Source organism: Mytilus galloprovincialis, chromosome 2 (assembly GCF_965363235.1).
Source record: "Mytilus galloprovincialis chromosome 2, xbMytGall1.hap1.1, whole genome shotgun sequence".
NCBI classification, from domain to species: domain Eukaryota; kingdom Metazoa; phylum Mollusca; class Bivalvia; order Mytilida; family Mytilidae; genus Mytilus; species Mytilus galloprovincialis.
This window is the reverse complement of record NC_134839.1, coordinates 82,912,841-82,937,288: the sequence shown is the minus strand read 5'-3', so window position 1 is coordinate 82,937,288 and position 24,448 is coordinate 82,912,841. Positions and strand designations below refer to the sequence as shown.

The window sequence follows — 24,448 nt, the reverse complement described above, 5'->3', positions numbered from 1 at the left end:
AGATACCCAAGTATTATGATTGTGGCCAAGTTTGGTTAAATTTGGCCAAGTAGTTTTAGAAATGATTTTTATACAAGTTACAAAAATGACGAAAAGTTGTTCAATATTGACTATAAAGGGCAATAACTCCTTAAGGGGTCCTCTAACAATTTTGATCATGCTGACTTATTTGTAGATCTTATTTTACTGAACATTATTGCTGTTTACAGTTTATCTCTATCTATAATAGTATTCAAGATAATAACCAAAAACTGCAAAATTTCCTTAAAATCACCAATTTTAGGGTAGCAACCCCACAACAGGTTGTCCGATTCAATTGAAAATTTGTGAGGGGATATATCTTATTCTGATGGACATTAAAATCTTGAAAGATTTGCCCTAAATGTCTTAGTTTCAAAGATATAAAGCAAAAACTGCATTTTACCACTATGTTCTAATTTTAGCCATGTCGGCCATTTTGTTTGGTAGGCTGGGTCATCGGACACATTTTATAAACTATAAACCACAATGATAATTGTGGCCAAGTTTGGTTAAATTTGGCAAAGTAGTTTCAGAGAAGAAGATTTTTAGAAAAGTAACAAAAAATGACGAAAAGTTGTTAAAAATTGACTATAAAGGGCAATAACTCCTTAAGGGGTCGACTGACCATTTTGGTCATGTTTGACTTATTTGTAGGTCTTACTTTGCTGAACATTATTGCTGTTTACAGTTTATCTCTATCTATAATAGTATTCAAGATAATAACCAAAAACTGCAAAATTTCCTTAAAATCACCAATTTTAGGGTAGCAACCCGACAACAGGTTGTCCGATTCAATTGAAAATTTGTGAGGGGATATATCTTATTCTGATGGACATTAAAATCTTGAAAGATTTGCCCTAAATGTCTTAGTTTCAAAGATATAAAGCAAAAACTGCATTTTACCACTATGTTCTAATTTTAGCCATGTCGGCCATTTTGTTTGGTAGGCTGGGTCATCGGACACATTTTATAAACTATAAACCACAATGATAATTGTGACCAAGTTTGGTTAAATTTGGCAAAGTAGTTTCAGAGAAGAAGATTTTTAGAAAAGTAACAAAAAATGACGAAAAGTTGTTAAAAATTGACTATAAAGGGCAATAACTCCTTAAGGGGTCGACTGACCATTTTGGTCATGTTGACTTATTTGTAGGTCTTACTTTGCTGAACATTATTGCTGTTTACAGTTTATCTCTATCTATAATAGTATTCAAGATAATAACCAAAAACTGCAAAATTTCCTTAAAATAACCATTTCACAGGCAGCAACCCCACAACAGGTTGTCCGATTCGTCTGAAAATTTCAGGGCAGATAGATCTTGACCTGATCAACAATTTTACCCCTTGTCAGATTTGCTCTAAATGCTTTGGTTTTTGAGTTATAAGCCAAAAACTGCATTTTACCCCTATGTTCTATTTTTAGCCATGGCGGCCATCTTGGTAGGTTTGACGGGTCACGCCACACATTTTTTAAACTAGATACCCCAAGGATGATTGTGGCCAAGTTTGGTAGAATTTGGCCAAGTAGTTTCAGAGGAGAAGATTTTTGTAAAAGTTTACAGACGACGGACGACAGACGACGGATGCAGGACGACGGACGACGGACGCCAAGTGATGAGCTCACTTGACCTTTCAGGTCAGGTGAGCTAAAAAGTTGACATCTTCTCAATGTGGACAAATTATAAAGAATTTTCTTCAGAAAATAGTATATGTACATAAGTTTAAGAATTAAAAATATTCATTTTGTTATAAAGACATATGCATCATTTGTTTTAATTTGAGGATTCATATGACTTTAAGCTCCTACGGCATAAAATCATCAAATGACGACTTCGACCTGAAACTACAATACTACTATCTCCTACTTGAAAAACAATTATATATCAGTTCAAATAAGGACACAATTTATTTGATCTACCAAAAAATATTAAAAGGAAGCTTCCTGAAGTTTAATGTTTGAAATATTACTTGCCACTGGTTGTTTTCTTCAATATAAGGTCATAATCATTTTCTTCTCCAGAACTTTTCTTCACTCTTTCTTCAGCAACTCTCATCAATAAACCTTTTGAATATTTTTCAAGACACTGTACACCACTGTCTTTGATTGAATATCTCACAAAAATCAAACTAGAAGATATGAACAAGCTGATATTACACATTGATTGTTTAAGACATTTGTAATGTTACATTACTACAATGTTATGTGATATCTGAATAAAAATTAAACTTTCTATTCTAAGAAAAATAATCATCAGTGAGGTATATATAATCATGATAATAAAAGATAATTTTTTTATACAAAATTTATAAGTTCATTAAATTTGACAGTAATTGATTAACCCCTTTTCAGTGTTTTCTTTTATTCTTATAAAAAATATGTTTTCTTTTTAAGCTATGGTGACATCAATTTGGTGCAAATTAATGGTTTTTGTTTACAGAGAAAAGCTACAACATAAGTGATGAAAATAGCTAAACTGGCATAATAGAGAGAAATGGAATGTCATTGGCTACCGATTATGTTCATGAATATGAGTGTAGGAAAAAGAATTTATAAACTTACTTTGGAATAATGCGTACTTCAGACAGTCCAGGGAAAACACCAAACTTTGCATGTAGACTCTGCAAGTACAAAGATATTTACAGGTTTTATTTTAAACGTGTACTGTAAATGTGGATCGTATGAATAAAGTAAGAATTTGTAAAAAAAACATTAAATAATGTTACATATTCTACCTTTTATATCAAAATGACATAGTACATATTTATATAGAGGTGTCTGATTTAACAACAATCAGATTTCAGATATAGGGCAATGTTTTCTGTAAGATATACCTCCAAAGTATTATTAATGAACAGATTTCAGATATAGGGCAATGTTTTCTGTAAGATATACCTCCAATGTATTATTAATGAACAGATTTCAGATATAGGGCAATGTTTTCTGTAAGATATACCTCCAATGTATTATTAATGAACAGATTTCAGATATGGGGCAATGTTTTCTGTAAGATATACCTCCAAAGTATTATTAATGAACAGATTTCAGATATGGGGCAATGTTTTCTGTAAGATATACCTCCAATGTAACATTAATGACCAGATTTCAGATATAGGGCAATGTTTTCTGTAAGATATACCTCCAATGTAACATTAATGAACAGATTTCAGATATGGGGCAATGTTTTCTGTAAGATATACCTCCAATGTATTATTAATGAACAGATTTCAGATATAGGGCAATGTTTTCTGTAAGATATACCTCCAATGTAACATTAATGACCAGATTTCAGATATAGGGCAATGTTTTCTGTAAGATATACCTCCAAAGTATTATTAATGACCAGATTTCAGATATGGGGCAATGTTTTCTGTAAGATATACCTCCAATGTAACATTAATGAACAGATTTCAGATATAGGGCAATGTTTTCTGTAAGATATACCTCCAATGTATTATTAATGAACAGATTTCAGATATAGGGTAATGTTTTCTGTAAGATATACCTCCAATGTATTATTAATGACCAGATTTCAGATATGGGGCAATGTTTTCTGTAAGATATACCTCCAATGTAACATTAATGACCAGATTTCAGATATAGGGCAATGTTTTCTGTAAGATATACCTCCAATGTAACATTAATGAACAGATTTCAGATATGGGGCAATGTTTTCTGTAAGATATACCTCCAATGTATTATTAATGAACAGATTTCAGATATAGGGCAATGTTTTCTGTAAGATATACCTCCAATGTAACATTAATGACCAGATTTCAGATATAGGGCAATGTTTTCTGTAAGATATACCTCCAATGTATTATTAATGAACAGATTTCAGATATGGGGCAATGTTTTCTGTAAGATATACCTCCAAAGTATTATTAATGACCAGATTTCAGATATGGGGCAATGTTTTCTGTAAGATATACCTCCAATGTATTATTAATGAACAGATTTCAGATATAGGGCAATGTTTTCTGTTAGATATACCTCCAATGTAACATTAATGACCAGATTTCAGATATAGGGCAATGTTTTCTGTAAGATATACCTCCAATGTATTATTAATGAACAGATTTCAGATATAGGGCAATGTTTTCTGTAAGATATACCTCCAATGTATTATTAATGAACAGATTTCAGATATAGGGCAATGTTTTCTGTAAGATATACCTCCAATGTAACATTAATGACCAGATTTCAGATATAGGGCAATGTTTTCTGTAAGATATACCTCCAATGTATTATTAATGAACAGATTTCAGATATAGGGCAATGTTTTCTGTAAGATATACCTCCAATGTATTATTAATGAACAGATTTCAGATATAGGGCAATGTTTTCTGTAAGATATACCTCCAATGTAACATTAATGACCAGATTTCAGATATAGGGCAATGTTTTCTGTAAGATATACCTCCAATGTATTATTAATGAACAGATTTCAGATATAGGGCAATGTTTTCTGTAAGATATACCTCCAATGTAACATTAATGACCAGATTTCAGATATAGGGCAATGTTTTCTGTAAGATATACCTCCAATGTATTATTAATGAACAGATTTCAGATATGGGGCAATGTTTTCTGTAAGATATACCTCCAATGTAACATTAATGAACAGATTTCAGATATAGGGCAATGTTTTCTGTAAGATATACCTCCAATGTAACATTAATGACCAGATTTCAGATATAGGGCAATGTTTTCTGTAAGATATACCTCCAATGTAACATTAATGACCAGATTTCAGATATAGGGCAATGTTTTCTGTAAGATATACCTCCAATGTATTATTAATGAACAGATTTCAGATATGGGCAATGTTTTCTGTAAGATATACCTCCAAAGTATTATTAATGAACAGATTTCAGATATGGGGCAATGTTTTCTGTAAGATATACTGTAATGCCGGCCTTCCCCCCTTTTTGGTAGTAAACCTATGTTTGTATAGTTCAGGAGATTATTGGGAATAAAGGGTTAATATAAGTAAGAGGCACCAGGTTGGAAAGAATAAGAGAATTTGCCATTAGTAATTTTTGGTTGTTGGTACAAGAGGAGTTTCCTAAAGCACGGTAGATTTATGTTTGTCAGGAAGTTTTGTTCTCGTACGGTCTCCTTATTTTCTTGGTATTATCACCTGACATACGTGTCATACTTGTTTTTATGGATAATATATAGAATATTCACACTAGTTCTAGTTCGCTAAATAGTTATATAAAGTAGAATACAATCCAAACTACACGAGAAGACTTGTCCTAGATCATCGGGTTACAATAAACACGGACAATTGTTCCGTTGGGATTTAATTCTCATTTGCACACTTGAAATATTTACATTAGAAGGATCTATGTGTATGGAATAGTTACCTTGTTCAATAATCAACTCAGATTTAATTCTTCTAATATTCTTTTAACGATTTTAAAGTCCAAACCCATCTTTATTGATGAAGATCCAGCCATATTTACCAATAATATAAACATTACGGGAATTCCCCTTAAAAGTTACATGGTTACTGATTGGTAGACAATTTGTAACGAGCTCTGTCATTGGTCAGTTGAAGGTATAAAAGCAAAAACAACACCAGAACGGGGAGATTGTTGGGTTAACAAAGTTGGAGAGCGGCAATATTTAAATAAGAAGTCAAACTATGTCGGATAATTACAACCAAGTATTAAAAGTTAGTAAATACGGTATATAATAACCGTTATCTTTGTATATTACTCTAAGGTTGTCGGTGCTGGTGGTAAGGTTGTGGGTGACGGTGCTAAGGTTGTCGGTGCTGGTGCTTAGGGTGCCGGTGACGGTGCTAAGGTTGTAGGTGCTAAGGTTATCGGTGACGGTGCTAAGGTGGTCAGTGCTGGTGCTAAGGGTGCCAGTGAAGGTGCTAAGGTTATCGGTGACGGTGCTAAGGTGGTCGGTGCTGGTGCTAAGGGTGCCAGTGAAGGTGCTGAGGTTGTAGGTGCTAAGGTTGCCGGTGACAGTGCTATGGTTGTCGGTGTTGGTGCTAAGTAGGGTTGCCGTGAAGGTGGTAAAGTTGTTGGTCTCGGTACTTAAATTTGCGAGGTTTTTATTATATCAAGTTGGTGGGGTATAAAGTAAAATTTGGGTATAAAATCTTCGTTTAGGGAGATTATACAAATAGTCCAAATAAGTAACCCCTTTAAAACTGGACTGTTGAGAAATATATAATCGGGTTGTATGTCAAAGTAGGACCAAGCATTACCGGGAACTCGACCAGACCAGTGACAGAGCCGGCAAGACCCAGCCTCTCCAACGGAGATTATTTATTTTCGTACAAATAAAATATGAAACTTTATTTATTTAGATATTTTATTTCATAACTATATATATATACAAGTATACGTTTTCCCATTCTGTAACGTGTTTGGTCCGACGGTTAAAAGTGGACGTCGAACCTTACACTTTATAGATCCTTTAAATCCTTTTTTTCTTTGTGACCCTGTGTTCTCTGGTGGCCGACTCTAACACCAGGGAGGCGGCGTTACAATTTGGTGGCAGCGGTGGGATTGATTTATAGAGTCTGTTAGTGTTTGTACATTTAGCAAATTAATTATATAAAATGGATGACTCAAATGTCGTTACGTTTGGTCCACATCTCAATGAGATTGGGGATGAAGCTGATGCAACTATGCATGACAATTTATTAGAGAAACAAAGTTCTGAAATTTATAGAACAACGGAGAGAATGATGGCAGAAGCACGTTCGGAAATGAAACTTCGGATGGACAAATGTTTTTCCGATTTTTCAAAGGATATGAATCAGTTGTTTGCCAAATTTGAAGGGCAAGCTATGGAAAGTAGGTCCACTCCAATTTTAGGAAGGGGAATAGAAACTCCAGCAAGTAGCCTGGAACACATAACCAGGCCAGACAGAACTGATATAAATAACAGTCATATTCCAAATATCCGACGGACAAAATCTGATATTTCTTGCAAAATAAAACCACAAATATATGACGGCTCGGATGATTTGGAGGAGTATTTGACCCAATTTAATTTATTGGCCGAACTAAATGATTGGGACCATAAAACTAAGGCCTTACTTTTAGCTAGTAGTTTATCTGGAAGTGCTCGGGCTATATTGAATGAAATAACAGATGGGGAACTACACAATTTTGAGTGTTTGGTAAATGCTTTGAAGAGTAGGTTCGGTTCTATAAATAGATCAGAAGTCTTCAGAGCCGAGTTGCAAACGCGAGTACGTTTAAGAAATGAAACCCTGCCTGAATTAGCACAGGCTATTAAAAAGCTAACACGTAGGGCTTATCCTGGTACCTCCCCCTTAGTTAGGGACACTTTAGCTCTAGATTATTTTATAGATGCCATACCCGAGACCGAAGTACGCCTCCGATTAAGGGAGGTGGGGCCAAAATCAATTAATGAGGCAGAGAATATTGCCGTGAGGTTAGAAGCATTAAGATTCGCTGATAGACAAAAAGGTCGTAATGTTCGTACGGCCGATACTGAACCTGTTCCAGATCATGCTCTGAAACGTGAAATTGATGAAATTAAACAAGGCATTAAGTCTTTGACCAGTGAAGTGGCTACTATTAAAAACCAAAATAGTCAGCAATTTAGAGGAGAGAATAATTATAGAAGAAATCAGAATAATTCCAATAGAAATTTTAATAATAACAGAGGGGGATACCGTAGGTCGGAAAACGAGTAAATGTCGGGAACGAGGGTCAATCCCCGGCAGAAACAAACAGACCCAACACCATTATTTCAAACGTTACTTGGGGTCAAGAGAACGGTTGTTTTGTTTTGGCTAATATTAATGCATTAAAAGTTCCTACACTAGTTGATTCTGGTGCAAGTGTGTCCATATTACGGAAAGATATTTTTGATAGTATTTCACCCGAACTACGACCCCAAGTTACGCCTGTTAGGATGAATTTACTGACAGCAACGGGAGATGCTTCCGAATTTTTAGGGAAGGCAAATTTAGATATAATGTTAGATAATCAGGTTTTTAAGCATGAATTTTTATTGGCGGAAATTAAAGATGCCGCCATTCTTGGAACGGATTTTATGAGCAAATACCATGTGGATATACTTTTTACTAAAGGTTGTCTACGAATTAAGGATGAGTTTATTCCTTGTTTCACTAATCGAGGTGAGGCCTCGTGTTGTAAAATCTCCGTAGCGGAAACTGTTGAGGTTCCGCCGCGAAGTGAAATGATTATTAAAGGCAAAGCCTGTGGTCGTGTTAAATACAATTCAGTTGGAATTGTTGAAACTGATGAGAGTTTTTTTTGGAAAAACTGGACTAATGATAGCCAGGGCTGTAGTACAGCAAAGTAGCAACCTTATTCCCTTAAGAATTGCTAATTTTAGTGAAACACCTGTAAAAATTAATAAAAATACGGTAGCGGGCATTTTTGAACCAGTAGAAATAGAGGCGGTTACCTCATGTAGCAAACAACAGAATTCGGTGAACTGTGTAAGAGTGGCCTCTGATAGGGAACTACCTGAACATTTGGTTGAAGTGTTTAATAAGGGTTCCGTAGGTTTAAATGAAGAAAATAGGGATCAACTGAAAGAATTTTTGTGTTCTTATCAGGATGTTTTCTCAAAATCTTCTTCAGACATAGGTTATACTGAATTAATTAAACACAAGATAAATACAGGGGATGCAAAGCCTATAAAGCAGAGGCCTTATCGACTGCCATTGGCAAAGCGCGAAGCTGCACAAAAAGAAATTGAGACAATGTCGGAAAGGGGTATCATTGAACCCTCTAGTAGTGCTTGGTGTTCACCTGTTGTCATGGTAACCAAGACAGATAAGAGCATTCGCTTCTGTTGCGATTTTCGCAAACTGAACTCTCTAACTTTAAATGATTGCCAACCTCTTCCAAGAATAGACGATACGCTCGACGCATTGAGTGGAAATAGTTGGTTTTCCACTTTGGACATGAGGTCCGGTTATTGGCAGTGCGGCCTTGATGAAAAAGATAGGGAGAAAACTGCCTTTGCCATTCCTGGTAGTGGGTTATGGCAATTCAAAGTATTATGTTTTGGACTTAGTGGAGCACCAGCAACTTTCGAACGGTTGGTGGAACGAATATTTTCAGGACTTACTTGGAAAATTTGTTTAGTGTATCTAGACGATATTATCGTCTTTTCAAAGAACTTTGACGAGCACATAAGGAATTTGAGTGAAGTATGTGATCGGCTAAGAGAATCAAATCTCAAGTTACACCCAGGTAAATGTGTTATAACACAAAAGGAGGTCACGTTCTTAGGTCACCATATTACACAAGAGGGGATAAGTACTGATGATTCAAAGATCAAAGCAGTACGCGACTGGCCGAATCCTAAAAATGTACGAGAAGTAAGATCATTTATTGGGCTCTGTTCTTACTATAGGCGATTTGTAAAAAATTTCGCCACTATAGCTAAACCTTTGCATCAATTAACGGAAAAGGGTAAGAAATTTAGTTGGACTGACGGTTGTCAGGAGGCCTTTGATACGCTAAAAGATTTGTTAATAACTGCCCCAGTTCTGGGTTATCCATTAAACAATGGAGAATTTATTCTGGATTGTGACGCTAGTGCTGTTGGTATGGGGGCAGTATTATCCCAAATGCAAGACGGATTTGAACGACCAATCGCTTACCATAGCAAAACTTTTTCAAAATGCGAGAGAAATTATTGTGTTACCCGAAAAGAACTTCTGGCCATTGTTCGGGCGGTCCAAAATTTTCATCATTACCTGTATGGCCGTAAGTTTACGGTTCGTACTGACCATGGGTCACTTCGCTGGCTAGTGAATTTTAAAAACACGGAGGGTCAATTGGCTCGTTGGTTGGAAATACTAGGAAGTTATAATTTTTCAATTGTGCATAGACCTGGACGGGTTCATTCAAATGCTGACGCATTAAGTCGAAGACCCTGTGTAGACGATTGTTCTCACTGTTCACGCAAAGAGACCACAGAAAACGTATCGGTTGTCGGGGTTATAGCCCAAGACAATGCTTCCGTAACTGTTGGTGAACCAGTGCCAAACAGTCCCTCAGTTTTGAAGGAAATTAATTATGAGCAATCAAGTAGCAAACTGTCAATCGATGTTGTACACAAAGAGGCATCTACTGATGAGAGATGCGTGTACGGCGGCAGACGTGATCGCTCAAATGTAAACATACAGGACAAGGCATCTTCAGTCGATAAATTTCTGTCTGCGAAATCAAACCCAATAAAGTCAGATAAAGAGGTTAGGTTACTTCAGAATGTAGGACATAAGTTGTCCTCAGTAAATGAAGGTAAAAGGGGTACTACAGTACGGGTTGTAACACGAAGTATGAAAAATACTGATGTTCCTTTAAATGACCATGGGCTTATAAGCACAGATGTTGGTCAGAGTTTTGTTATACAAAATGAACAAAAACAAGATAAAGTTTTAACTCTTGTACGTCAGTGGAAAGTCGAACCCAATAAACCCGAGTGGTCTGTTGTCTCGAAATTTAGTCCAGAAGTTAAACACTACTGGAACAGACTTGATTCTTTTGAACTTAAAGATGGGGTTCTGTATAGAAAATGGGAGAGTGAAAACGGGGACGAGATTACCTGGCAGTTAGTAATCCCAGAAAATTTAAAGAAATTTGTTTTGACTCAATTACACAATAGTCCAGCGGCTGGTCATCTTGGGGTTAAAAAGACTCTTAGTAAAGTACGACAACGATACTTTTGGTTTGGACTTCGTAAATGTGTAGAGACTTGGTGTCGCAAATGTGACATATGCGCTAGCAGAAAAGCGCCTATACGAAAACCAAAGGCACCAATGCGCCAGTACAACGTTGGAGCACCCCTTGAAAGGGTAGCAATTGACATAATGGGCCCTCTTCCAATTTCCGATAAGGGTAATAAGTATTTACTCGTTATTGGAGATTACTTTACAAAGTTCATTCATGCTATTCCTATTCGGAATCAAGAGGCAGAGACGGTGGCCAGAAGCTTTGTTGACAATTTCATTACAATATTTGGTGTACCCATGCAAGTACATACGGACCAGGGGGCAAATTTTGAATCTCGATTGTTTAAAGAATTATGTAGAATTTTGGATATTGATAAAACTAGGACCACAGTTATGCGTCCCCAGTCTGATGGTATGGTTGAGCGTTTCATGAGAACAATAGAAAATATGTTGTCCTCTTTTGTGTCCGTCCATCAAAAGGACTGGGATCAATACGTTCCCCTTATCATGATGGCTTATCGCTCATCAGAGCATGAAACAACTGGTGTTACTCCTTGTCAAATGATGTTTGGACGTGAGATTAATCTCCCAGTTGATCTTGTTCTGGGAAAGCCTTTAAATAAATTGGATGGTTTAAACCATAAACCATCGGCGGATTACTTACACGAGTTGGAACAGGCTCTGGCGCTTGTTCATGAGTTGGCCCGTAAGAATATGAATATATCTGGTAATTCTATGAAAAAGTTGTATGATCATAAGATACACCAACATCATTACAATGTTGGTGATCCGGTATGGTACTACCAATATCGTCGCCAAGTGGGAAGAAATCCAAAGTTCCAGAGACCGTGGCATGGTCCATACGTGATTATTGCCAAGCTTAATGACGTACTATATAGAATAAAACAAAGTCCCAAAAGTCAAGCAAAAGTGGTCCATCATGACAAATTAAAACTGTATGACGGGGACAATAAGCCTAAGTGGTTTGAGTAGAGGGATATAACTTTTAATTATAGTAACAAGCTGTATTGGTTGGTGGTCGTGATCATTTGTAGTTTTAGTTATATGGTTGTAAATAAAAATTTAGTTCTAATTCCATACTTATATTACTATGTTCGAGTTTAATGTGATGATGACAATGGCATGGTGATTGTCTGGTGTAATTAAATGCTATATATATTTATATATATATGTTTGTTTTCTTTTCATATATTCCTAATATAGTTTAGTTAGGAATACAAGTGTTTAGTTTTATATATTAATATAAATGATAGACTAGTAGAGATGAATGTAATAGATTCTCATATTAATACGAAGAAATTTCAAAACAGATGGTGTAAATAAAATGAGTGTATGTATCTATACACTTGAGTGATGATTTTAAATTGTTGACATGAACAGAAAATTTGATATTTAGTCTAAGATTGCGTTTTCAATGAATTCATGTAAATAAAATCCAGAGTTTATATTTGATACTTTCCTGTTTTTCAGAACAAATGGATCTGTGCAGTATGCACTGACATGAATTTTGAAAAGAGGTGGTTAGTAGAGAGGCACATATTAGAGAGGCACAGTGACTACGGGTGGAAATGTCCAGAATGTAAAAAGATTTTCCAGAGGAGAAGTTCTCCACATGGTTGTAAGACTACGGATAAGGAAATGATGTGTTTTAATAACAAAACAGGGTCCAGAGGAAAAGAAGCAGAAGAAGAGATGGAGTTGTATAAAGTTGAAGAGTTAACCCAGAAGATAAAACTGGTAGATCCAAATGGGAAAGAGATCCCCGTCGTAAATTATAGAAGGAGGAATAGTATGGAGGGTTCAGTCCGAAGCATTAGAACAAACAGATCCGATAGAACGTGTACCACAGATACGAGAGACGAGATAGAAAGTAGAAAACGGGACAGAACGGAAAGTAAAGATAAAGAAAATGAAGGGCAGGGGCCAAGTCAAGCAAAAACGTCTAAGCTCTTGGACACTAAAGAACAGAGACTGGCTAAAATTCGATCAGTTTTGAATGATTTATCGAGTGAAATCGGTGATAACATCACCGTCTGCATGGACTCAGATGAGGAAGTTAAAGATAGTAGGAAGGAGAAAAAGAGTGACAATGTAGATCTGGAGCTTCACGTATTCGAAAGGGAAAGATCAAGCCTGGATAGAGGGAGGAAAGAAAACCCTAAATCAAGACAAAGATCCTCCTCTACCTCTTCTTCCGGCTCAACCACCTCCTCTTCATCCTCCTCTTCGTCAGATAAATCGGTAAGAGACAAATCCAAGAAAGTGGGAAAGAAAGTAGTGGAAAACACAGATAAAATCAGAGATAGGATAGTAGAACCGATAAGTGTTGTAGAAGAAGATAGAACGGTAGTTATGAGTAGTTCCACAGCACAAGTAGAAACATTTTTGCAAACTTTACAAGATACACAAGAGAATATAGTCACTTTAAATGTTGGTGGAGTGAGGTTTGAAACCAGCAAAACCACTCTTAGAGCCGACCCATCATGTGTTTTTGCTCTAATGCTGCAACCCTTGAGTCCGTTTAGGCCATCTAAGAATGTGTATTTTTTTGATAGAGATCCAGCCCACTTCAAAATTATTTTAAACTATCTGCGCAACAACTGTATTGTGGAGAAACGTTACCTTCCAAGAGAATCTAATTATTTACATGAATTGATGCTAGAGGCTAAATACTACCAACTGTCAGGACTAATTGTGGCTGTTGAAGATAGACTAAATGACATGTGTGTATGCAAGATGAATGCATATTGATTGAGTGGTTGAAAACTAATAATTCATTAACTGTTGATTGATAATTGTTGTGTTAGTTGGAATGATGGAAAACTGTTAATTCATAAACTGTTTAACTTTTAATTGTTGTGTTGGTTTGTGTCTTTGGAAGATACAATTAAAAGAAAATAAATAAAATATTGAAAATCAAAGCACTTAAGTCCTGTAAATGTAGGAGGATACCTAGGAAAAAGAAGTACTGGTATAGATTAAATTGTATGTTATTCCAAATGAATGATTTGGTTCTTGTTAATTAAACTTACAGACGAGTGTATTTGGGGTCCAAATCCTTAAAGGTGGGGGCAATGTAATGCCGGCCTTCCCCCCTTTTTGGTAGTAAACCTATGTTTGTATAGTTCAGGAGATTATTGGGAATAAAGGGTTAATATAAGTAAGAGGCACCAGGTTGGAAAGAATAAGAGAATTTGCCATAGTAATTTTTGGTTGTTGGTACAAGAGGAGTTTCCTAAAGCACGGTAGATTTATGTTTGTCAGGAAGTTTTGTTCTCGTACGGTCTCCTTATTTTCTTGGTATTATCACCTGACATACGTGTCATACTTGTTTTTATGGATAATATATAGAATATTCACACTAGTTCTAGTTCGCTAAATAGTTATATAAAGTAGAATACAATCCAAACTACACGAGAAGACTTGTCCTAGATCATCGGGTTACAATAAACACGGACAATTGTTCCGTTGGGATTTAATTCTCATTTGCACACTTGAAATATTTACATTAGAAGGATCTATGTGTATGGAATAGTTACCTTGTTCAATAATCAACTCAGATTTAATTCTTCTAATATTCTTTTAACGATTTTAAAGTCCAAACCCATCTTTATTGATGAAGATCCAGCCATATTTACCAATAATATAAACATTACGGGAATTCCCCTTAAAAGTTACATGGTTACTGATTGGTAGACAATTTGTAACGAGCTCTGTCATTGGTCAGTTGAAGGTATAAAAGCAAAAACAACACCAGAACGGGGAGATTGTTGGGTTAACAAAGTTGGAGAGCGGCAATATTTAAATAAGAAGTCAAACTATGTCGGATAATTACAACCAAGTATTAAAAGTTAGTAAATACGGTATATAATAACCGTTATCTTTGTATATTACTCTAAGGTTGTCGGTGCTGGTGGTAAGGTTGTGGGTGACGGTGCTAAGGTTGTCGGTGCTGGTGCTTAGGGTGCCGGTGACGGTGCTAAGGTTGTAGGTGCTAAGGTTATCGGTGACGGTGCTAAGGTGGTCGGTGCTGGTGCTAAGGGTGCCAGTGAAGGTGCTAAGGTTATCGGTGACGGTGCTAAGGTGGTCGGTGCTGGTGCTAAGGGTGCCAGTGAAGGTGCTGAGGTTGTAGGTGCTAAGGTTGCCGGTGACGGTGCTATGGTTGTCGGTGTTGGTGCTAAGTAGGGTTGCCGTGAAGGTGGTAAAGTTGTTGGTCTCTGTACTTAAATTTGCGAGGTTTTTATTATATCAAGTTGGTGGGGTATAAAGTAAAATTTGGGTATAAAATCTTCGTTTAGGGAGATTATACAAATAGTCCAAATAAGTAACCCCTTTAAAACTGGACTGTTGAGAAATATATAATCGGGTTGTATGTCAAAGTAGGACCAAGCATTACCGGGAACTCGACCAGACCAGTGACAGAGCCGGCAAGACCCAGCCTCTCCAACGGAGATTATTTATTTTCGTACAAATAAAATATGAAACTTTATTTATTTAGATATTTTATTTCATAACTATATATATATACAAGTATACGTTTTCCCATTCTGTAACGTGTTTGGTCCGACGGTTAAAAGTGGACGTCGAACCTTACACTTTATAGATCCTTTAAATCCTTTTTTTCTTTGTGACCCTGTGTTCTCTGGTGGCCGACTCTAACACCAGGGAGGCGGCGTTACAATACCTCCAATGTATTATTAATGACCAGATTTCAGATATAGGGCACTGTTTTCTGTAAGATATACCTCCAATGTATTATTAATGAACAGATTTCAGATATAGGGCAATGTTTTCTGTAAGATATACCTCTAATGTATTATTAATGAACAGATTTCAGATATGGGGCAATGTTTTCTGTAAGATATACCTCCAAAGTATTATTAATGACCAGATTTCAGATATGGGGCAATGTTTTCTGTAAGATATACCTCCAATGTATTATTATTGACCAGATTTCAGATATGGGGCAATGTTTTCTGTAAGATATACCTCCAATGTAACATTAATGAACAGATTTCAGATATAGGGCAATGTTTTCTGTAAGATATACCTCCAATGTATTATTAATGAACAGATTTCAGATATAGGGCAATGTTTTCTGTAAGATATACCTCCAATGTAACATTAATGACCAGATTTCAGATATAGGGCAATGTTTTCTGTAAGATATACCTCCAATGTAACATTAATGAACAGATTTCAGATATGGGGCAATGTTTTCTGTAAGATATACCTCCAATGTATTATTAATGACCAGATTTCAGATATGGGGCAATGTTTTCTGTAAGATATACCTCCAAAGTATTATTAATGACCAGATTTCAGATATGGGGCAATGTTTTCTGTAAGATATACCTCCAATGTATTATTAATGAACAGATTTCAGATATAGGGCAATGTTTTCTGTTAGATATACCTCCAATGTAACATTAATGACCAGATTTCAGATATAGGGCAATGTTTTCTGTAAGATATACCTCCAATGTATTATTAATGAACAGATTTCAGATATAGGGCAATGTTTTCTGTAAGATATACCTCCAATGTATTATTAATGAACAGATTTCAGATATAGGGCAATGTTTTCTGTTAGATATACCTCCAATGTAACATTAATGACCAGATTTCAGATATAGGGCAATGTTTTCTGTAAGATATACCTCCAATGTATTATTAATGAACAGATTTCAGATATAGGGCAATGTTTTCTGTAAGATATACCTCCAATGTATTATTAATGAACAGATTTCAGATATAGGGCAATGTTTTCTGTTAGATATACCTCCAATGTAACATTAATGACCAGATTTCAGATATAGGGCAATGTTTTCTGTAAGATATACCTCCAATGTATTATTAATGAACAGATTTCAGATATAGGGCAATGTTTTCTGTAAGATATACCTCCAATGTATTATTAATGAACAGATTTCAGATATAGGGCAATGTTTTCTGTTAGATATACCTCCAATGTAACATTAATGACCAGATTTCAGATATAGGGCAATGTTTTCTGTAAGATATACCTCCAATGTATTATTAATGAACAGATTTCAGATATAGGGCAATGTTTTCTGTAAGATATACCTCCAATGTAACATTAATGACCAGATTTCAGATATAGGGCAATGTTTTCTGTAAGATATACCTCCAATGTAACATTAATGACCAGATTTCAGATATAGGGCAATGTTTTCTGTAAGATATACCTCCAAAGTATTATTAATGAACAGATTTCAGATATGGGGCAATGTTTTCTGTAAGATATACCTCCAATGTAACATTAATGAACAGATTTCAGATATAGGGCAATGTTTTCTGTTAGATATACCTCCAATGTAACATTAATGACCAGATTTCAGATATGGGGCAATGTTTTCTGTAAGATATACCTCCAATGTATTATCAATGAACAGATTTCAGATATAGGGCAATGTTTTCTACCTCCAATGTAACATTAATGACCAGATTTCAGATATAGGGCAATGTTTTCTGTAAGATATACCTCCAATGTATTATTAATGAACAGATTTTAGATATGGGGCAATGTTTTCTGTAAGATATACCTCCAATGTAACATTAATGAACAGATTTCAGATATAGGGCAATGTTTTCTGTTAGATATACCTCCAATGTAACATTAATGACCAGATTTCAGATATAGGGCAATGTTTTCTGTAAGATATACCTCCAATGTATTATTAATGACCAGATTTCAGATATAGGGCAATGTTTTCTGTAAGATATACCTCCAATGTATTATTAATGAACAGATTTCAGATATAGGGCAATGTTTTCTGTTAGATATACCTCCAATGTAACATTAATGACCAGATTTCAGATATAGGGCAATGTTTTCTGTAAGATATACCTCCAATGTATTATTAATGAACAGATTTCAGATATAGGGCAATGTTTTCTGTAAGATATACCTCCAATGTAACATTAATGACCAGATTTCAGATATAGGGCAATGTTTTCTGTAAGATATACCTCCAATGTATTATTAATGAACAGATTTCAGATATGGGGCAATGTTTTCTGTAAGATATACCTCCAAAGTATTATTAATGAACAGATTTCAGATATGGGGCAATGTTTTCTGTAAGATATACCTCCAATGTAACATTAATGAACAGATTTCAGATATAGGGCAATGTTTTCTGTAAGATATACCTCCAAAGTATTATTAATGAACAGATTTCAGATATGGGGCAATGTTTTCTGTAAGATATACCTCCAATGTAACATTAATGAACAGATTTCAGATATAGGGCAATGTTTTCTGTTAGATATACCTCCAATGTAACATTAATGACCAGATTTCAGATATGGGGCAATGTTTTCTGTAAGATATACCTCCAAAGTATTATTAATGAACAGATTTCAGATATGGGGCAATGTTTTCTGTAAGATATACCTCCAATGTAACATTAATGAACAGATTTCAGATATAGGGCAATGTTTTCTGTAAGATATACCTCCAATGTAACATTAATGAACAGATTTCAGATATAGGGCAATGTTTTCTGTAAGATATACCTCCAAAGTATTATTAATGAACAGATTTCAGATATGGGGCAATGTTTTCTGTAAGATATACCTCCAATGTAACATTAATGAACAGATTTCAGATATAGGGCAATGTTTTCTGTTAGATATACCTCCAATGTAACATTAATGACCAGATTTCAGATATGGGGCAATGTTTTCTGTAAGATATACCTCCAATGTATTATTAATGAACAGATTTCAGATATAGGGCAATGTTTTCTACCTCCAATGTATTATTAATGACCAGATTTCAGATATAGGGCAATGTTTTCTGTAAGATATACCTCCAATGTAACATTAATGAACAGATTTCAGATATAGGGCAATGTTTTCTGTAAGATATACCTCCAATGTATTATTAATGACCAGATTTCAGATATGGGGCAATGTTTTCTGTAAGATATACCTCCAATGTATTATTAATGAACAGATTTCAGATATGGGGCAATGTTTTCTGTAAGATATACCTCCAATGTATTATTAATGAACAGATTTCAGATATAGGGCAATGTTTTCTACCTCCAATGTAACATTAATGACCAGATTTCAGATATAGGGCAATGTTTTCTGTAAGATATACCTCCAATGTATTATTAATGAACAGATTTCAGATATGGGGCAATGTTTTCTGTAAGATATACCTCCAATGTAACATTAATGAACAGATTTCAGATATAGGGCAATGTTTTCTGTTAGATATACCTCCAATGTAACATTAATGACCAGATTTCAGATATAGGGCAATGTTTTCTGTAAGATATACCTCCAATGTATTATTAATGACCAGATTTCAGATATAGGGCAATGTTTTCTGTAAGATATACCTCCAATGTATTATTAATGAACAGATTTCAGATATAGGGCAATGTTTTCTGTTAGATATACCTCCAATGTAACATTAATGACCAGATTTCAGATATAGGGCAATGTTTTCTGTAAGATATACCTCCAATGTATTATTAATGACCAGATTTCAGATATAGGGCAATGTTTTCTGTAAGATATACCTCCAATGTAACATTAATGAACAGATTTCAGATATGGGGCAATGTTTTCTGTAAGATATACCTCCAATGTATTATTAATGAACAGATTTCAGATATGGGGCAATGTTTTCTGTTAGATATACCTCCAATGTATTATTAATGACCAGATTTCAGATATAGGGCAATGTTTTCTGTAAGATATACCTCCAATGTAACATTAATGACCAGATTTCAGATATAGGGCAATGTTTTCTGTAAGATATACCTCCAATGTATTATTAATGACCAGATTTCAGATATAGGGCAATGTTTTCTGTAAGATATACCTCCAATGTATTATTAATGACCAGATTTCAGATATAGGGCAATGTTTTCTGTAAGATATACCTCCAAAGTATTATTAATGAACAGATTTCAGATATAGGGCAATGTTTTCTGTAAGATATACCTCCAAAGTATTATTAATGAACAGATTTCAGATATGGGGCAATGTTTTCTGTAAGATATACCTCCAATGTAACATTAATGAACAGATTTCAGATATGGGGCAATGTTTTCTGTAAGATATACCTCCAATGTATTATTAATGAACAGATTTCAGATATGGGGCAATGTTTTCTGTTAGATATACCTCCAATGTATTATTAATGACCAGATTTCAGATATGGGGCAATGTTTTCTGTTAGATATACCTCCAATGTAACATTAATGAACAGATTTCAGATATAGGGCAATGTTTTCTGTAAGATATACCTCCAATGTATTATTAATGAACAGATTTCAGATATAGGGCAATGTTTTCTGTAAGATATACCTCCAAAGTATTATTAATGAACAGATTTCAGATATAGGGCAATGTTTTCTGTAAGATATACCTCCAATGTATTATTAATGAACAGATTTCAGATATAGGGCAATGTTTTCTGTAAGATATACCTCCAAAGTATTATTAATGAACAGATTTCAGATATGGGGCAATGTTTTCTGTAAGATATACCTCCAATGTAACATTAATGAACAGATTTCAGATATGGGGCAATGTTTTCTGTAAGATATACCTCCAATGTATTATTAATGAACAGATTTCAGATATAGGGCAATGTTTTCTGTAAGATATACCTCCAAAGTATTATTAATGAACAGATTTCAGATATAGGGCAATGTTTTCTGTAAGATATACCTCCAATGTATTATTAATGAACAGATTTCAGATATAGGGCAATGTTTTCTGTAAGATATACCTCCAAAGTATTATTAATGAACAGATTTCAGATATGGGGCAATGTTTTCTGTAAGATATACCTCCAATGTAACATTAATGAACAGATTTCAGATATGGGGCAATGTTTTCTGTAAGATATACCTCCAATGTAACATTAATGAACAGATTTCAGATATGGGGCAATGTTTTCTGTAAGATATACCTCCAATGTAACATTAATGAACAGATTTCAGATATAGGGCAATGTTTTCTGTTAGATATACCTCCAATGTAACATTAATGAACAGATTTCAGATATGGGGCAATGTTTTCTGTAAGATATACCTCCAATGTAACATTAATGAACAGATTTCAGATATGGGGCAATGTTTTCTGTAAGATATACCTCCAAAGTATTATTAATGACCAGATTTCAGATATAGGGTAATGTTTTCTGTAAGATATACCTCCAAAGTATTATTAATGACCAGATTTCAGATATAGGGCAATGTTTTCTGTAAGATATACCTCCAATGTATTATTAAATGACCAGATTTCAGATATAGGGCAATGTTTTCTGTAAGATATACCTCCAATGTAACATTAATGAACAGATTTCAGATATAGGGCAATGTTTTCTGTAAGATATACCGCCAATGTATTATTAATGACCAGATTTCAGATATAAGGCAATGTTTTCTGTAAGATATACCTCCAATGTAACATTAATGAACAGATTTAAGATATAGGGCAATGTTTTCAGTAAGATATACCTCCAATGCAACATCAACAATCTTATTTCAGATATTGGCCAATGCTTTTTTAAAATATACAATCTTATTTCAGATATTGGCCAATGCTTTTTTAAAATATATACCTCCAATGTAACATCTTTTCTTTCCTTGAATCTTGGGTAACAGAGAGCATACTGTCCCTCCAAATTAGGCAAAAAGTTGGCATATTTATCATCATTGACAGTCTCTTTTTCATTACTCATGTCACCATGTGTACTTATCCATTTGTCTGTCTTCTTATCTGAAATAATATCTATAATTTTTCAGAAATAAGTTTCTACTGAAGCAATCAACACAAGTATTGTTTAAAGTCAATGATACTGGAAATGTATCTCTATTTAAACTAAGAATAATGTCAAAAATCCTCCTCTGCATAACATTATTGTTGGCAATCAATTATTTTTTAATAGGAAATCCATTATTTTACAGTATTACATTTGTCATTTTCTGGCTTTATATAGTTGACTTTGCGGTATGACTTTGCTTATTGTTGAAAGCCATACAGTGACCTATAGGCCTTTATTTCTGTGTCATTTGGTCTTTTGTGAATAGTTGTTTCATTGGCAGTCATACCACATCTTCTTTTATTATATTTTATAAGTGACTTAAATTGATTGATTGATTGGTGTTAAGTGACTAAGAAGTATTAATACTAATGTATACACAGTAATATGTATTGGTATTTATATATTATACAGCTACAGTGTCAACCGGAGATGGCAACAAAAAAATGTCCCTAGATAAATTGGCAGTTATCAGTCCTTAACATTTGCACCATGGCATCCCTTTTTTCAGGCATGCATAATGGTTCATTGTTCAATAATTTGAAGAAAATTCATGTATTTCTTATTACAAATAAATGAATCTGACTTAAACTTTCCCACTCAACATCAGAATAATTTGAAAATCTTTCCTAACTTTAAAGGTACACCAAAAGTGCAACTGTTTTACCTAATTTCGTCTGGATACTATTTTAGGATCATTTATAACAAGCTTCTGTCCAGATTAGGTAGACATCCAGGATAGTTTAAGAAAGTTATTGAAATTTTAAAAACATTAACCACAGAGTGAATTTTTGTGGACGGAAAGTAGGATCGCTATGTTTTGCTTTTGCAACAAAATTCAAAGGTGCGACTTAAAAGAAATAAATAGATATTCTGATAGAGAAAAGAAATCTTGTGTTAACATTACCAGCAGATAATGTTTCCACAACAGGAGAATTAAATGATTCTTTCTCAGTTTCTGGTATCTTCTTGGTTATGTCCCCAATATCTATTGTATTGACATTCTCACGGGTCTCACTAAACCATTTCCTGAAATACCAATACATTCAGTTGACAGTAATCTTCACATATATTTATTCCATACATTTTTAATGCATCTATTCTGTCCAGAATTTGTTTTTATAGATTGGCTAAAAATCAGTAACATTGTGTTTAGTTGCTGGGTATATAATATGCATCCCTTTTACCTGACAGATGAAAATGGACAGCAATTTAATAATTCTGATGATATTATCTGTTAAGTTAAAGCAGAATGAGACATATATCAAAATGTTTTCTCTTACCTGTGATTATAATGTGTCAGGTCATGTAAATTAACAACCCTGTTATTCTGGTCAATAAATATAAGGGCACCTGCAAAAGAGAGTCAATTCTAAATAAACAGATAAATAAAAAGTGTTGGTCAACATCATATAAAACAATCAAAAAATGTAAGACAGCTTTCCAACAAAGGGTTTAATAATTGTATTGAGCACAGATGGATGGATAATAAATAGGGAATGTGTCCATGGGACACCGATGATGCCCCCATTTGCATATCATATAATAGTTATAAAGGGAGATAACTGTAGAACATTAAAAGTGACACTACCCAAATTTGTTCTTGATTTCAGTTTTGTGGTAGTAAGTATTGTGTATTTATTTCATAACTTTTAGTTGAAGCAAACTTAAGTTAGAGAACAGAAATGAAAAATTCAGCAATTTTTCCATTTGAAAAGGGGCATTACTCTAGAACAGTATAAGTGACACCACCAAAGTTCAAACTTGATCTGCTTTGTTTTTTTTTTTTTGTGGTTATAGGCATTGTGTATAAGTTTCATAACGTTTGATTAAGGCAAACTAAAGTTAGAGAACGAAAACCAACTTTGGGATGTACTGATGGACATGCAGATGTACAAGAGAAAAACTGTATCCCATCTCCGCTATGGCATGTGCATTAAAAAAAACATAACCATGATTAACATGTGTCCTCAGCTTCTAATTTGAAGGACAACAAAAAATCTATATTTTTTTTAACTGTTTAGGTTCTGTTTTATAATAACATCCTTAAATTTTGTGATTTGTGATAACAGTGCCTAAAAAGATTACTTTACCTAATTAAGAACAACTATTTCAGATGTTGCAAATCTTACCAAAGTTGAAGAAAGTATCATTCCAAAAAGCATATTTTGAATCCACTACACAAGACTTTCGCTCAAGCTCAGCTAAAATGTTCAGCATGAAATATCTTTCATGGTTCTTTGAAATCTCAATATTTTTTCCTACAAATATAAAAACAAATAGAAAAGATGAGAATGTGAAAGTTGTTATCCAATTAGATTAAATAAATGTCCTATAAAATAAAGTCCACTGGTCAAAGTTTAATAGAAACAATTTCCTTTTTAACGTTCATAGAACCTTAAATAAAACAGTTACAGTTATTATAAACATTGTTATTTGTTTTTCAATTGTTGTCTCATTGGAAATCACACCACATTCACTTATAATCATCTGATGAATTAATGAATATTTTTGGGGTTGTTTTCTCACAAATTGTATGACTATGAATATTGTTACTCAGTTTCTGAAAAGCTTCAGCAAATACTTGTTTTCAATCTTTAGAAAATACTGAGTTTAAGATTGTGTATTCCAAAAGTTTATAATAATGTGAGAGTGTGAGAGGTTGATAAGGATGAGAAACCATTTTTTTCCCATACCATTCTGTATATCATATGAAAGAATTGAATTTAGCATATTCAGAGATCAATAATGTAAACATCAGAGCAAATAGTCCTTAACTTTGTAAACTGCTGTAATTTCTTCATAAATGATGGAAGGATTTACATTGTACATCTGTTTTTCAGAAAGATAGTTACAATACTACTTTTAA

General features: G+C 34.3%; 1 protein-coding gene across 1 annotated transcript in view; it reads right to left on the bottom strand.

The window, feature by feature from the left end:
• The window catches only part of LOC143064610 (uncharacterized), a 44,670-nt gene that overhangs the window by 15,993 nt on the left and 4,229 nt on the right, over window positions 1–24,448 (bottom strand). Inside the window, exons 4-9 of the mRNA XM_076237544.1 lie at window positions 23,712–23,840; window positions 22,863–22,932; window positions 22,487–22,608; window positions 21,379–21,536; window positions 2,582–2,640; window positions 1,994–2,148 (exon numbers count right to left, since the gene is read on the bottom strand). Of these exons, the coding sequence (XP_076093659.1) occupies window positions 1,994–2,148; window positions 2,582–2,640; window positions 21,379–21,536; window positions 22,487–22,608; window positions 22,863–22,932; window positions 23,712–23,840 (693 nt within the window). The remainder of the gene's footprint in view (window positions 1–1,993; window positions 2,149–2,581; window positions 2,641–21,378; window positions 21,537–22,486; window positions 22,609–22,862; window positions 22,933–23,711; window positions 23,841–24,448) is intronic.